The sequence below is a fragment of the Microtus ochrogaster genome, unplaced genomic scaffold (assembly GCF_000317375.1).
Source record: "Microtus ochrogaster isolate Prairie Vole_2 unplaced genomic scaffold, MicOch1.0 UNK57, whole genome shotgun sequence".
NCBI classification, from domain to species: Eukaryota; Metazoa; Chordata; class Mammalia; order Rodentia; family Cricetidae; genus Microtus; species Microtus ochrogaster.
The window spans coordinates 673,804-691,023 of NW_004949155.1; the positions used below are offsets into that span (position 1 = coordinate 673,804).

At 39.7% G+C, this 17,220-nt stretch overlaps 1 protein-coding gene across 4 annotated transcripts in view; it reads right to left on the minus strand.

Annotated features, from left to right (window-relative positions):
- Uprt (uracil phosphoribosyltransferase homolog) overlaps positions 1 to 17,220 on the minus strand; it is a 154,642-nt gene that overhangs the window by 126,673 nt on the left and 10,749 nt on the right. For all 4 annotated transcript variants that reach the window (XM_026777340.1, XM_026777342.1, XM_005369710.3 and 1 more), the window contains 5 exons: positions 9,013 to 9,055; positions 5,006 to 5,075; positions 3,881 to 3,943; positions 2,205 to 2,366; positions 1,274 to 1,372 (listed from right to left, as the gene is read on the minus strand). In XM_026777340.1, coding sequence (XP_026633141.1) covers positions 1,274 to 1,372; positions 2,205 to 2,366; positions 3,881 to 3,943; positions 5,006 to 5,075; positions 9,013 to 9,055 — 437 coding nt within the window. The remainder of the gene's footprint in view (positions 1 to 1,273; positions 1,373 to 2,204; positions 2,367 to 3,880; positions 3,944 to 5,005; positions 5,076 to 9,012; positions 9,056 to 17,220) is intronic.

Genomic DNA, 17,220 nt, shown 5'->3' on the forward strand with positions numbered 1-17,220 from the left:
CTATGTAAGGTGGGCTGGCCTTGAACTTGCACTGATCCTCTTGTCTTTGCCTCCCAAGTGCTGGGATTACAACCATGTGTCACCATTCCCAGACATCATTTACACACTTTCAAATTATTTCTTATACTAATCAACTCCATAATGAAGACCCTGGAAATTAAATTCTTAATGCCTGTATGGTTATTTTCATACTATGTATTCCTAATTGCCCAAGATTGTTTGGTAAGAAAGGCAGTCTTAATTTAGCTATATCTCTTAAAGGAAATGGGAAATAGATGACTTCCTCACACCTACTTAAAACAGACATCTAATTCAAAAAAACAGCTGATATTCACATCACATTGCAAAGATTACTTCAATAACACCATAAGTTCCTTGTTATTCGAGAGCTGTTCTCAGGCTCAGGTGGAAAACCATTGAAACTTGGGACCTTTCAGCCATTTGTAGGCCCTAGTCAAACAGGACTTGGGGAAACAACTGCAGTTATTTTCAATGAAGTAATTCATATGTTCCCATTTGAATTTAAACATCAGAATGACTAGATAGATCAGTGGTTAAGAGCACCAGCTGCTCTACCAGGGAACCTTGGTTTGAGTCCCATCAACCACATGGCAAGTCACAACCATCTGTATTTCCAGCTCCAGGGGATGCAACATCCTTTTCTGGCTTCTGAGGTACACAAACATATACATGTATAAAATAATGGAATAAGATGGTGGCGCACGCCTTTAATCCCAGCACTCGGGAGGCAGAGGCAGGCGGATCTCTGGGAGTTCGAGACCAGCCTGGTCTACAGAGCTAGTTCCAGGACAGGCTCCAAAGCCACAGAGAAACCCTGTCTCGAAAAAAAAAAAAAAAAAAAAAAAAGAACAGCCCAGTCTAGAAAGCAAGTTCCAGTACAACTCATCTGTTACACAGAGAATCCCTGTCTCAGAAAATGAAAAACGAACAAAAAAAATAATGGAATAAGATATTAAACATCAGGATAGTGTAAAACAAGCCAGGCATGCTTATCTATGTCCGTGGTCTCGGTTGCTTAGGACGATGAGACAAAAGGATCACCTGAGTCTAGGAGTTCAAGACCAGTGTGCAACACCTTGTCAAAAAAATTGTTTAATATTATCACTGAGATTAGAGATGACAAACACAAGTCATAACTAGCAAAACTAGACTTAAATTTAATATGGACTGACAACTCTAATTTGCCTTGGGATGAGAGGCTAGGGAGATACACACTATGTCATGACTGTCTGGAGCTGCAAGTTCAACTCACCATGGGGAGTGGAGAAGAGACTGAGCAGGATAATAACACTGGGTTGAACTCCATGTTCTAGTAGAACCTTTACAGCTTCAATTACAGTATTGCCAGTGCCTAAAACAAAAAGGCAACGAAACCCATTAGCAATGCTAACACCTAAACTGACATGTTCTGAGAGTAAGGTCAAGGCAGGAATCTTAACATAAGACTTGGCTGGTGAACACTTCATTTGAAAGTGACTGACTGTTCTTTGTCACTGTTATTTTTAATGATAGGTACAACAGAAACAGGTATTAAATGTACAACAAGCCCTAAACTCACTTACTTCTTTTATTTTTTGTTTTTTTTTTATAGTTTTTCGAGACAGGGTTTCTCTGTAGTTTTGGAGTCTGTCCTGGAACTCCCTTTGTAGACCAGGCTGGTCTCGAACTCACAGAGATCCGCCTGCCTCTGCCTCCCGAGTGCTGGGATTACAGGTGTGCGCCACCACCGCCCGGCCTCACTTACTTCTTGAGATACAAAATTTAACACCCCTGCTCACCTCCCTGGGAGAGCATGGTATGAGCAAGTAGAGGGGTGAGAACAGAATACCAGAAAAATTACCTGTAGAGAGGATAAAACCTTGAGAAAATCAGTACCATGATCATTCAGGACATGTTTCGATATACTTTCTGTGTTCTATATATTTTACTTCATTAGGTCCTTTGCTTCAATGTGTTCATTTCAAAACAGATGTTCTTTGGAGCTAACAAAGTTTGACTAATGTATATTCCCTCATTACACAATAAAAATTTCCCAGTGAACTGCCCAGGGCAACTCCAAATCCAACAGAGAAAAACACATTTAGAAACTGTTTTTGCCTTTTATATAAGTGTGCGTAGGAGGTAGACACTAACTTGAATTTAAACTCTAACAAAAAATTACAAATGCAACTCAAGCCACTCACTGAGAATTGGATACATCAGAAGGACTTTTCTGCGATAAATGTCTGGGGGGAACTTGGCATAGTACACTTTGGCCCTTTGTGTCTCCTCATCGCTCTGAATCAGGATCTTCCCAATTCGTATGGATCGACAGCAGTCACGTAAACCTTGTTCCATTGCCTCACCTTGAAGAAGGAAATGAAAAGGAATCAGGGACAAAAGGGATGCAGCAGATAGCGTGCAAATCCAAGAACAGGCCAAAGTCGAGTTTCTCACTGCTATTAATACAGAAAGAGCACTATCAAGGCAGAAGCATTCTTCTTTCTCTTCTACTGAGCTCATATTTTATTCTTAGTGGGAACTCAATGAAAGCAGATGAAAGGCTTGTCAAAGAAACCACAGTAAGCTCGACTTATTGCTTGCTTACAAGGCATGGAGCTGTTCTGCTTCCATGATGATGGAAATGAAAGGTTGACTGGGTTGTTCCTTGAGCTTCATCTATACCAGAGATACTTTTACTCGTTATTTTTAAAGATGATTTTAAGCCAATTAAATTTGTTACTTTCATCTGAGAAAAATATAAAAGATTCATGAAAAAGTGGGGGATGTAGGCCATAGGCTTTCCTTTTAGATGTAAGAAGTGGCCAGGATCCATCACTTAGTTCAGCAAGGCTGTCTTGAGTACCTGGTGGAGCACTGACTGAGGGGCCATGGGGCAGCCTCTCAGTAGATTCATGGGCAACTGCCAAGCCAACAGAAAAACATCAGAGGTGCAAGGACCAAGGTGGTACTCTCAGAGAAGTTGGTACGTTCAGAGCTGAAAAGAAACCATATCCAGGTGTTCAACAACTTCAGATGCTGAACAACACTATTCTGAGAATGTTTTCACTGCTTAAGAGCTGTCTTCCTGTAGGAACAGAGCCTAAAGCGCCTTTTGTAGTTGAGGTGTTCAAGTGTTCACAAACACAACAAGAGCAAGAGAAAAATGAAGGTTTATATGTTTTTTAAAGTCCGTTTCCAGTGCAAGCAAGTGAGGCTTCCAGCTCTTGTAAAAAAAAAAAAAAGTTGTTTGCTGAGGAGCAATCATTCCTGTATAGCAGGCACACATTCTCATCACAGGCATGCCATTTTGCTGCACAAAAGTTGCTAGTTAAGATGATCAGTTGAACTCAAAGCACCAATACAGACTGTATAAGATCAGCAAGTGGAAATAGCTAGAGCTAATGACAGCTACGTGCTTTTTGCCTATGCAGTCACATATACAAAGAATATAAAATTTACAATATGAAATCAGTCCAGCTTTTGGCAGAGTTCCCTGCAACACAGATAAAAGCAGAGGCAGCATCTTCTCCAGCCAGCTATCCAAATGTTCTTCTTCAGAAAGAATTTAATTTATGCCACATTCCTTCGGTCTGTAAACCATTCTCCCATCCTGCAATCCTCCCAACCTCCTTTGAGGCATTTTAAAAGCTGCCTTGCTCGTGGGAGCAGGCCACTAGGGATGAAGCCTGCAATTACAATTAACCAAACTTAGCAGCACATAGGCCATGACTCCAAGGCACCATGAGGATAGGCAACACAGGTGGTGAGATTTAAGCAAAGGCAGCATGCAATTATGACAAGCCAGCCCGCCTCTCCTGGAAAACAGCAACCGTTTCCATGCATGCAAAGAAACAAAATCGTACACACGCAAACCTACCGCTCCTCATTATGCTGACCCCACAATTTCCTTTCTCAAATTTCACTCCTTCATACTTGTGCCCTGTTGGGAAATAAAAATAAAAAAGAGATGCTTTATCATTAGAGACATGTGCATATTCTATAAGGTACTCGTGGCTCAAAGCAGATGAGTACAAAGCAACCCAGACACAATGTATAGCACCTTGGATTTCCTGTGAAAGTAGTGAGTCATGCTCTTTCATAGTTATTTCTGAATTCCTCAGAAGAAACCTGTGAGAATAATTGGGAGAGGAGGTTTTCCTCAAGTGGGAATTGGACTTATTATAGCACAATATTCCCATACACAGCCTCCAAATTGAATTCAAAGGAGACTCACTGCAGTCCATGAATACTAGATACCCCATCAAGTCACACCGGGGCCCCACTGTGAGTCACAGCAGAAAGCCGCCTCATTCCATCCCTTCTTATGATCCTTCATTCTGCCTTAAAAAGCAGAAGAAAGAGGCTGAAATAGTTATTAAGCTACTCAAAACTTGGGTCTCATTCTGAATTGTGTCAATTATGATGCAACAAACTCAGCCCTCAATTGTTCATAGCCAACCCTTTGAATAGTAGAGTTTTCCATCAGTTATGAAAAAAAAAAAACCAAATCAGAATTTCCAATCTCTGAAAAGGGGATTGTAGGCTATTCTTATTAGAGCAAAGCACGTACTCCAAATCTTATCATTTTGACTTTTCTTTCCCTTTTCCACATCTCATCTTCTTTTTAAACCTGCAGTTTCAATGCCAAACCAGTCTCTTGCATTTGTTAGCGCCAGTGGCTTCCCCACAGAGGTGAAGATAAGCTGCCAGCAATTCTCAACTTTGGTCCCTGTGGGCTGCCATCAGAAGCAACACCTGCATGCTACATGACTATGTAATAACCTTTAACTTGAATTGACAAGCAAGGCATTAACAAAAAGTCACGTACATATATTTCTTTACAAAAGTCTCTTAGTTTTTAAAGATGTTTAAAAAAAAAACAGCTCTACCTGAACTCATTTTTCACACTGATTTCACACAGAATGCCTTTTTTCCATTTTCCTCCCCCAACTCTAGTTCAGGATTTTTATGAGGAAAAGTTGAGAGCACAAGTCCTTGTTACCTGTTGGCGTGGTCACCATGCATTCTTTATATGGCAGCTGATTCAGTCCCTCTTCTACAACAAGTCTGATCTAGAAAGTCAAAGAAACAATAAATTGAGGGCCTTCAGAGTCTCCTGCTAGCTGCTAGCCTTGGGAGCTGAGGGCTTAGGTCATAGAGGAAGGAAGGAGGCCCCCTACCATGGCTTAACTACAGGAACACATCTAAATGTCAGGCTGCTTTTTGGTAAGTACCCAACCTCCATTGTAGCACATTGACTATGACCAAAGGGCTTCTATGTGCCTTCTGAGTCAGTCAAGAATATGAGAAGCACAAAACTTCAATAAGAGTTATGGCAAAACACCATTGGTAGTAATAAAATTATGGGTTCCTGTGCAAAGTGTCCACCTAGAATTCTCTACCTTGCTTAGTACCTTTGAAATCTTTGCAATTTAAAAATGAACCTAGAAAAAAAATGAACCTTGATTCACTTCTAACAAAGGTACACCATAATGTAAACTATATCGAAAAGCCCTTGTGAGAAAATGAATGAACAGATAGACTGGAGCAATTTACTGGATCTGAAGGAGGACCCAGAAGACTATCCCGGGACGTCTCAGTTAAAGAAAAGTACTATGAAGGCTAATTAGATGGCAGATAAACAGGCAGAAGGATAGAACTGACTCCAAGAAGTTGTACTACGACTTCCACATGCATCCACAATGGCATGAGCAGGTGTGTGCACACTCACACAGACATGCGCACACAAGTAAATAAATACTTAAAAATTTTTTAAACAAAGTTTTATGAGTTGCATAGCAACTATGAAGTAGAAAGGAAGCATCCCTCAAAATCACTAGAAACAGTCGCACACAGCGAGACATGAGCAACCAGAGCCCACTATAACAAAGCCAGTGCCGAGCCTGTAGTGCACATTTTCTCCAATCAATAGTACATTAATGATTGGGAATCAGGAACAGCAGGGAGAAGTACGATGCTTCATTCTCTGTTATCACAACACATCACCCTGCTGTCATTAAAGGGATCAATTGGAAATGGCCCATCACTTTGTCCCCCTGCAGAATCAGAGAATGGCCCAGAAAGCTTTTGAATAGTATATGCAAGACACACTCGCTGTTAGCTACCACCTTCCTGGGCTACTTATGTTTATTTAGGAGAAAATTGCAGAGAAGGTTTTTTTTTTCTTTGAAAAGTACATATCAGCGGGGCGATGTTGGCGCACGCCTTTAATCCCAGCACTCGGGAGGCAGAGGCAGGCAGATCTCTGTGAGTTCGAGACCAGCCTGGTCTACAGAGCGAGTTCCAGGACAGGCTCCAAAGCCACAGAGAAACCCTGTTTCGAAAAACCAAAAAAAAAAAAAAAAAAAAAGTACATATCTCTTTCCTCTGGTGACATGCCTCAAATGAGCCTTGTTCCTGCTCCATCCCCTGAAACTCTGGGACAGAAGTGATCGTGTCTGCAGGGGCCAGAGTTTGGAGAGGACTGCTGTGAAATGTTTTCTGGACACGGCAGGGCTGTTGCACACTCACCGCAGTTGTGTTTACTTACACATGACAGGCACAAGATCAAGCCAATCAACATTGCACATACACGGGGGAGGAGCTCACAAGGCCCCACCTCTAACTGAGGAGCTATTGACAGTTGATGGCTTCTGAAGGAGGGAGAGTCAGTTTTCTTTAGAAGTGTGGCCCCCCTGAAAGGTTGACCATACTCCAGAGGGTGGCCTCACACCCAGGGGCATGTGGGCAGCCTAAACTAAACTCAGCGCGCTATGAAAAGAAAGAGAGCATGAAGTTGGCTGGGAGAGTCTGAGAGGCAGAATGAGGGGTGAATATGATCAAAGTTCATCGTATACATATATGAAATTTTCAAAGAAGAAATAAAAATGCATAAACAAAAGTATGGAGATAGGTGTGTCTAAGTAAGAGGAGAGTATAAAACCAGAAGAAGAATGACTCAAATCCTTTTAAAGGGTGGGGTGTACAGCATGTGTTTAATACACTCAAGGCCCCCAGTTAAATCTTCACCGCTCTCTCCCCAAAATAATTAAAATGTAAAGAACTACAGGAAACAACTCAGGATAAGATCACTTGTCCACTATCAGGGATATCCCCCTTGTGTTGAGGAGATAGTGTATTAGTAATCCTCAACAATAAAAAGATAAACAGCTATAGTTGCTACCATAACCATAACAGATTCTTCTCAACCCCACCCCATCACTGGTCGTTAAAGCAATTACAAAGAATGGAGAAATCCAAGTTACCATGTCCTAGGTGAAGTATGCCACCTCTCTTGCTTGGCTAGAATATAATGCCTGCTATTTCAGAGAAGCATTTTAGAACATCCATGAATTTGACTCCTACTTTCTATAACAAAAAGGAACATATGCAGCTGTCATTAGGTTTGTAGTCCCAGCTACTTGGGAAGCTGAGGCAGAAGGAATGCTTGAGCCCAGGATTTTGAGATCATTATGGGAAAAAAGAGAGCTTGTCTCAAAAAGGAAAAAGAGAGAGGGCATGAGAAACAAAAGATGAATAATTTTATCCCAGAGAACAAAGACTCCTATTCTTTGCTCAGCAGTCATTAAGTTGGAAGTTCCTAACACCTCAAAAATGGCTCTTTTTTTTTGTTCATTTGGTTGGGTTTTGCTGAAAACATAAAAGAAGGCTGAAGAGATGGCTCAATTGGTCCTTGTAAACAAAGACCAAAGTTCAGTCTCTAGAAGGCATATAAAAAAGCGAAGTGGTAACATATGCTTTATAACCTAGTGACATGAGGATCTCTGGAGGGCTTATGGACAGTCAGCCTAGCCTAACTGGCAAGCCCCAAATCCCAGTACAAACCCTTATCTGGAAAAAAAAAGATGAGGAAGATGGTTCCTGAGAAGCATCCAAGACTGATCTCTGGCCTCCACACATGCACACACATGCACCTCCACAAACAACACATGCACACACAGAAGAAAACATTGAAGACAACAGCTTCTGTACCAAGAATGTCAACCATATTTCTCTTGTTGCTAACACCAGTTATTACTATCCATGGAAACCAAAGTAAGCTTAAATAGAATTGGGTCTCTCAATCAAGAATATTTAAAGCCAAAAGCAGAAGAGGAATAGCCTACACTCTTTTAGAATATATGTGCTCTAGAAAAAAAATCAAAATTAAAAGTTGTATGCCTTTTTTCACACTTCCTTTTCTATTTTCTATGATTTGATTATACCTACAAGGTTCACAAGCCACATTTCTTTTTTAAGCTAAGTACTGACAAGAGTGTTAAGATTGTAAATTCTACAAGAGCAGAGACCATATCTATATATCCTTAACTGTCTTATCCCCTCCCTCCCAAAATAGTCTAGTGCAAAGCCTAATATGTACTCAATGTTTATTTTCATTAATGAAGAGTATTAGTCTTAGCAACTACTTAGCAATTTCACTCCAAGAATGGAGCACACTTAGGTATCAACACAAGAACAGAAAGCTGTGGCAAGGAGATCATCTGAGATGACACTGACTATGTGGGGACTGGGTTTGCTCAGGACTTAACAGGATGCCCTTGAAGAAGGGGTATGCACATATATGTTCAATATACCACATGGCAGAAGCAAAACAAATACAATTAACATTGTAAACTACAAAAGAAAATAAACTAGTTTCTGCATATTAGCTCATACACAGGGTGAATGCTAGGTCTCAGAACACAGTTTTCTTCTAATGTGCTACACAGTTCATGGCCCTAAGATAAGGCATTTTATGAGTTGCTGAGAACCAGACTGCCAAGATCCATCTAAGAATGACAAGGAGTGGGTTCACAGGCAATGCTTTGGAGTAAAAGGGAGTGAGGCAGCACTTTAATGCTATAATGGAAAGGATACTTCAGAAGCCTCACAAGACGATGGTTGTTCAGGGCAATCTCGCTCAACCCCAGAATGGTCTACAACGAAAAGCCTGCCAGAATTATATCACTGCATATAACAATGAAATGAAAACGGAAAGCCTCCACCTACCAAACGATCCGCAGAAAACATGAAGTCCCCTCTACTGGCTGTCCTAAAAAAAAAAAAAAGTACAAGTTTTAGTCTAAATTAGAGCTTCAAAGTAAAATATAATTAATACACATAGTAACACTGATATTAAGACCTATTACATAGTAAAGGCTGAAATGCTTATGTGTACAATATATTTTTATTAGGATACGGACTAAAAAAGACTTCATAAGTATTATTGGGAAAAGTTATTTGATTACTTGACATCAGTATTAGAGATAGGAATTGAAGATCATGCGATCTACACTGAGCTGTCAGGGAACACAGATCCCCTGGAAGATGACAGAAAAGCTCAAACTGAGAAGAAACTTTACAGTAAGAACACTACCCTGTCCTCCGTTTCATTGGCACACAATAGAGCTAAGTAACCCATCTACTTTGCTGCTTGGCCTTTTGGGGATTATAAGAGTTAGAGTAAGTCTTCTGTTGTGGTCACTGCTTTCAAAAAATGTGCACCTTCATTGCTAAGCCCTCTTTCTCAAATCATTTATAACTTGTTCCTTTTCTCTGGTTTCCAATGAAGCCTTTCTCTCCTTTGATTTTTCTGTCATTTTCTTATACATTTCCTCCGGGTTGATCCCATCATATCCTGAGGTGTTCAAGCAATAGTAATTCAGTCTTGCGCATTCCCACCAGCTGCTATAACCAGGTAAAAGAATGAATGTTAGGAGACTTGTGTCTTTTCTGTATATAAAATCTTTTCCCCTCTTTCATGGAAGTTAAACATTTTGATAGAATGGATTTATTATCAGCTTATATACTTAAAATTTTCTACTTTCCTATCTAAAATATAAAACTAAAATAGTCCCCATCACAGCATCAATAGGACAACTGCAAGTGCCAATTATCTCAGCAGATCATTCATCTTTTTTTTTTTGCATGTGCACTCCCTTTTTCTAACAGAGGAAAACAATAAAATATACCAGATACAAATATCATTGTGGCCGGGCGGTGGTGGCGCACGCCTTTAATCCCAGCACTCGGGAGGCAGAGGCAGGCGGATCTCTGTGAGTTCGAGACCAGCCTGGTCTACAGAGCTAGTGCCAGGACAGGCTCCAAAGCCACAGAGAAACCCTGTCTCAAAAAACCAAAAAAAAATTAAAATATCATTGTGTTTCTCACAGTAACCACAGCTCTATCGTAGTGTAGCTATTAACTCCCTAAACTAAGAACATAATTAAGCAATAGCAAGAATATGGGTTTGTAGTCTTTATACAGTCTATGCTCTAGACTCAAAAATTCTATATACACATAAACACACACAACCCCTACCTATATACATAGAGATAACATTTAAAACAGGTTCTGTTACATGTACTGCTGTTTTAGAATGAGACCAGTGTCTTTGATTTCTATAACTCATTTTCAAAACACCTATCAATGAAATGAAAAGCAGAGAAATTTTAAAAAAATAATGCTTTCAATGGTAGACCTATGCAAATTTGCCTAAGCAGCCAAAACACACCTCTTTTCTTTTTTCCCAATTAATTATGCATGCATACCTACATTCACACACAGACACACACAGGCATGGGAATCGAACTCGGGACCTCGGGCACTACGGGCGGCACTCTTAACCCCTGAGCCAGCTCTCCAGCTGTTAACACAGCTCTTTTCAAGGGGGAATAAAATCCTGAACTTTTCAGGTTATTTTAGAAACTATGCATTTCTTTACATTTTTATATTGATTTTGTTTCATACAGGTGTTTTGCCTGAATGTATATCTGTGTACCATGTACATGCCTGATGCCCATGGAGGTCAGAAAGGGCATTCAATTTCCTGGAACTAGAATGAAAGGTGATTCTGAACTGCCATGTGGACGCCCAGATGAGAACCAGGTCCTCTGCAACAGCAGCAAGTACTCTTAACTGCTGAGGCATCTCCCAAGACATTAAGTCTGAAGTTTCCTTTTTTCTTCTTGGTTTTTCAAGACAGGTTTTTCTCAATGTATCCTTATCCTTATCCTAGAACTCACTCTATAGACCAGGCTGGTCTCAAGCTCACAGCCACTGACCTGCTTCTGCCTCCCAAGTGTTGGGATTAAAGGTCTGTGCCACAACCACCCAGCCAGCCTGGAGTTTCTTAAAGAAATAACCTGTGATATGTTTTGACAATGTCTTTCACTCATCAATTTATTACACAAAGGAGTTATATCAGGGAAAGTGATGAGAGATATCACCATCTGTTATTTTACTCTGGAATCAGACATTTTAACACCTTTTGTACCCTCTCTCCCCCCAGAAATCAGCTTTATCTGATAACCTTTGCAAAATAAGCACATTATCTACATACTACAAAAGGTATACACTGAGAATCTAATAGGAATCGCCTTCTCTTGACAGTTATTTGACCTACAAAAGAAATCATTCACTGTTCCACTATAAACAGCAATTACTAGTTTGCCTTCTGTTATTTTAGACAGACTTCAACTCGTACTACTTATTTTAAATCAATTTAGAAATTAAAATAAATCTAGAATACAATAAATTGATTACATTTTTTTTTAAAAAAATACATAGTGGCCTTCAACATCATGTTGAAATTCTTAACACTGTTGAGAACAGCTTCATAAAATCAGAATTTCCTTATCAGATAGATCAAAGTACCTGTATTCTCTGAGCTCTTCCTTTGGGCCCAATGCTGGTCTGAATCATTTGTTTAAATACACATTTTAATGGAAACTAGACTCCGGGTATTATTCTCCCCATATACTTTGTTTCAAAACAAAATTATATTATTTCAAAACCATTCAAAAAAATCTTGTCCCACAGGGAAAAAAAGCTTGGTAAAATACCAACCATCTTCTAAGAATAAGCTAAAATAATATAATGTAAAACTGTCATAAAGCAAAATCACACAGACACATATCCCTAAAATATTTTTTAATTCAGGATCTATATTGCCCTGGCTGGCCTGGAACTAGCTCTTGTAGACCAGGCTGGCATCAAACTCATAAAGATCCCCCTGTCTCTGCCTTCAAGTACTGAGAGTAAAGGGGTGCACAACCATACCCAGATCCTAGAATATTCAAAAATACATAGTTAAATAAATATCTCATAGTTAAATAAATAGGACAATTAAACAATCAAAATCCAAAGCATGGAACTGTAATTAATATTAAACTGAGATCTTCTTTGTTTGTTTTTGTGAGTCAGGATTTCTGTTTGCTTTGAAGCCTGTTTTAGAACTAGGTCTTGTAGACCAGGCTGGCCTCGAACTTGCAGAAATCTGCCTGCCTCTGCCTCCCAAGTGCTGGGATTAAAGGCATGCACCACCACCACCCAGCTAAACTGAGATCTTTTAAATTATACAAGCTCCCTGGATTGTGGCAGTATATGCCTTTAATCCCAGTACTCAGAGGCAGAGGCAGGCAGATCTCAGTGACTTTGAGGCCAGCCTGATCTACAAAGAGAGTTCCAAGACAGACAGGATTGTTACACAGAGAAAACCTGTCTCAAAAAAAAAATGATACAAGCTTCAAGCATGTCCAACAACGAAGACATAACTGTAACTAAGATTTTTTTTTCTTTGAGACAAGGTTTCTCTGTAGCTTTGGAGCCTGTCCTGGAACTAGCTCTTGTAGACCAGGCTGGACTCGAACTCACAGAGATTTGCCTACCTCTGCCTCCCGACCACCTGGCAAATAATATTTGTCTAAACAGTCTCCCCTCAAATACACGTGTCACATACTGTAGTAACATGATGAAAACCAAAGGCAGTCATTTCAAAATGCAATTATCACATGGAAACGAGACTCATACTGTAGGAGCCAGCCATGCTAAGCTAAATAGGAACAGATCACCCAAAGGAAGTTCTTTATTTCCAACCATTATCACCTGCCAGAGTAGAACTCAGCCATTGATTAGTTTAATGGAGGCCTGAGTCTCAGTAGTTTACCCTGAAGCAATACCTGGTTGCAGGAAGGATCACAAACTAAGATTACCCAAGCAACACCCAAGAACAGACCATCCAAAGAAAATGCCTGATGTTCCAACCTTGAAGATAGGATCACCTGCCAGCACACACTCACCAAGACACCCCTAGACAAATGTCAGCCAATCAGGGGTCCTGAACCTCAGAAACCCTTCACCCCTACCTTTACTACTATAAAAACCCAACTCTAACCAAGCTCAGAGTTCTCTGCTTATTCCAATACTCTGGACATGCAGAGAGACTGAGCTTGCAAACTTACATAAAATAAAGGCTCTTTGCTTTTACATATGGGACTTAGTCTTCTTGTTGGCTTTTGGGGGACTTCGCGGATTTGGGCATAACATTTGGGGGGCTCGTCTGGGATCCCCAAGCCCACTGGGACTACCACCTGTAGAGCCTTCAACTGGCCAGTAAATTTTCTGTGTTTTGTTTCGCGTCCCATGTCTGTGTCTCATGTCTCATATCTTTCTGTAAGCAGGCCCAGGAACCATAAGAGCCTGTAGACTATGTAGGCAGACACCCAAAAAGATCACAGGTGGGGTGCCTTGACGAGATGCCCCCAGGGTCTTTCTGCAGAGGGTAGTTCCCTCTGGTGAAACATGCAGGTAGCGGTCTCAGTTCAACAGACAGGTGGATTGCACCCACAAAACAGCTTGAGGCTCTCATCTTTGGTTTGGTTCAGCACCATTGTCCTGTTCATTGTCCTGTGTGTCTGTGTGTTATTATGTTTTTGTCCTGACTTAGACTGACACTGACGATAAGGGACAGACTCAAATCATGAGTACTTTGACTTTGATATCGAGATCACTTACAGGACTTTAGAGATAGCTCCATAAGCATAGGGGTATATTTTCCTAAAAGGAATAAGACAAATAACCTCTACTCGCTGCCTTAAACATTTCATAAAAAGGAGTCAGCCTTGGCCCCAGAGTGTTTGTGTGGCTGGGTGGCTGGGCTGTACAGCCTTGTTGTTATAATGTAGCAAGGCTGTCAGCCACAGTTGTAGGGGGCAGATGTACCCCAATAAGATTTCAAACACTGGACAAAGAATCTGGGGTTAATTGCTATGGTTTGGAGAGGTTAACAATTTCCCCCGCTCCCATGCAGGTGAATGAGTTCCCTCCACCTGCCTTGGGGGCTGCCTGCCTCAACATCTTGTCAAACCTGACCAACATTTGGCTCTACGGGTCAAGGACTCTGGCTATAGGTGTTGCTGTGATGGCCTTATTGTGGCACTATAGCCAGACTTCCCTCCACCAGAGCTGCTTTGATCATCCAGATTCAATGTGTTATAAATATATGTCATCATTTAGAGGAGCTGGTTACAAATTATTACTGGTTACTATATGAAAAAAACCACTGTTGATCTCAAATGTTTCACGCTGATACAAAATTTTATGTGATGAAAACTTAATGTTATAGTATATGCATGTTTCTGTTCTTGTTTAAAATATTGTAGCCATATAATATATCATACACCACTGAAAGAAACCACAATAAAGACTTTGGTAAGAGTTCTTATGTTGTCTAAAAAGCGAGAGAGATTTTGGTATGTAGTCTAAAAAGCAAGAGCAATTTTGTTATGTTATCTGGAAAGCAAGGGAAAAAGCAGGAGACTGAAAGAATGAAGAGAGGAAAAGGGATTAAAGGTATATAAAAAAGTTATAAAAGATCAAAAGAGGATGTAAACTATATTTGCTGTGGTTTCTCATACATGCAAATACTGAATATGCTTGTTTTGTTAAAAAGTTTGTCTATGTAGATTTTCTTACAAGCATGGAGCTGAGACAGAACTGGTTCGGCTATTTTTGCTGTCTCTGCCACCCATCACTGCTGTGACCACATTTAAGGGCCTGACTTCAGAAATTTATCACTGAGCTCTGATTACTAAATTTGGGTTAGCAGAAATTCAGATGGCTTTTTGGTATAGATAATGTTAAAACTGCTATATGCTGTTTTATTATTGAAAAGCTGGCTCTAGAACTGGGTTATGGCTCTTCCTTTGTTAGACCCATGTTTTATTTACTAAAAATTGGTGCATGGGTAATTTTAAAGAAACCATAAGGTATAATTCCATTTTAAATTTTGGATTGCTATTTTACTAGAGTTAAAAAAAATGGATGCAGCTGGGCGATGGTGGCGCACACCTTTTTAATCCCAGCACTCGGGAGAGGCAGGCGGATCTCTGTGAGTTAGAGACCAGCCTGGTCTACAGAGCTAGTTCCAGGACAGGCTCCAAAGCCACAGAGAAACCTTGTCTAGAAAAACCAAAAAAAAAAAGAAAGAAAGAAAAAAAAAGAAAAATGGATGCCACATGATTTCACTGCTATCTTGATTAAGTGACAGTGACCACATGAAGTGGGCCTAATAAATCTCCAAGATAGTTTGGATTGGGATATATATACACACATATGTGTGTATGTGTGTGTGTGTATGATTTAATTTATTAAAGCTGCACCTCAATGTTTTTATCCTCAAATGTACCTTGCCCTGCCAGCTAGGCTTTGTTAATTTAAGAGTCACCCAGATGATAATGGTTATAAAGACATAAAGGAATCATAAAAAACAGCTTAGGATTACAAATGTATGGCAGGAGTAGCGTCCCAAAGAATGTGCAGTTGCAACAATGGACCTTAATAGTTTGAAAAATGCCAGTGCCAGGTGATAGTCACCAGAAGTATCAGCTACAGTGAAATGGAGCAGGCTGAGATCTAAAAGACAGGCTATGTATATGCTATCAAGGGTGAGACCAAAAAAGTACTTCATTTTTGATATTCTTAATATTGCAGGAAGACATTTAAGAGATTTTAAGTTTTTTAAAAAAATTTTAAATAAATTTATAAGGCTGTGAGATATCTGTGCTATAAATTTTTATATTGTGTTTTGTATTGTTAATATTTAAACTTAAAATAAAAGGCTAAAAATTAGGGTCAGAGCCATAATCACCAAAAGCTAACCAGAAACAAAAATGTTAATTTCTTATGATGCAGAAGACAATGACCTAAGCAGTTTGATAGAGGGCTTGGAACAGCATCCAAGTCTATGAATCTCAATCTTTTGGAGGTTGTACAGAGGTAGTCTGGGACCACTTGCATGTCAGATGTTTAAATTGAGATTCACAACATAGGCAAAACTACAGTTGTAAAATAACAACAGGAAAAATTCTGTAATGGGAAGATCACTGTAACATGAAAAACTATATTAAAAGGTAAAAGTATTAAAATGTTAACTAATGGTTTAAAATATATTTCCTTGTTCAAGGTCTATTCAGGTTTTAAAATGCATGTTTAGCCTCCTTATCTTTGCTAACTTTGTTGGGTTTAATCTAGTTGGATAAACTGAATCATAAATTTTTGTACTGATACTAAGAGGTTTGGACCTTCTCTTCTGGGGAAAGAATATTTCTATGTCAATCACTCTGGGGTAATTAGAGATTCAATGGCCTTGTTAGTGATAGAGAACAGAACACACAGAAGCTGGATGAAAACTTGTTCATCTGATCCCCCTATTTGATCAGTTTATCCAAATAGATTAAACCCAACCTTACTTTTGGCTCTAGCTGGTCCCTAATGATCTTGCTTCTTCTTATCAACAGACTGACGGCTTTTGTTTGAGAACAGGTCAATACTATCTGACTGATGGTATTGAGGTTCCAGTATCACCCCCTTGAGCTCCTGGATAGACAGGACCCATGATTGAGTCCTGTCATTGGTACTTGTGAAGGGAGAAAAATGTAGGGTCCAGGGCAACTTGGCACACACCTGCCAAGATGGGTTCTATAAATCAGCAGGAAGGTAGACCTGAGTCTCAGTTTGCCCTAGGGTAATGCTAACTCTTAGATTCCTTCCCATTTTACCCTGGAACCTCTTCCTTGCCTTTGCAGGAGACAGCATTAATAGCTAGATATAAACTTGTTCTGTATTTATCTTCGGAATGACTAATGCAGTTTCTTTATTAGCTTTAATTCAAAATCATTACAGAGTGTGGAGTTCTAGTCTTGTGAAAGCTGCTAACTTATTGCAGACTGTTAGGAAATACAAGTTAGTCAGTCCTCTTTAAAGTACTAATATAATTAGTCACAGGAATAAGCATTATTTAGTTCCCTGTATATGTTTTCAAAGTCAAACTTAAAACAAATAATGAGAAACAAAGTTTGACTAATCAGATATACCTAGGCAGCCCTCATACTTCAGAGATCTGCAGAATATGGCATTTAAAATAATGATTAAAAAAGC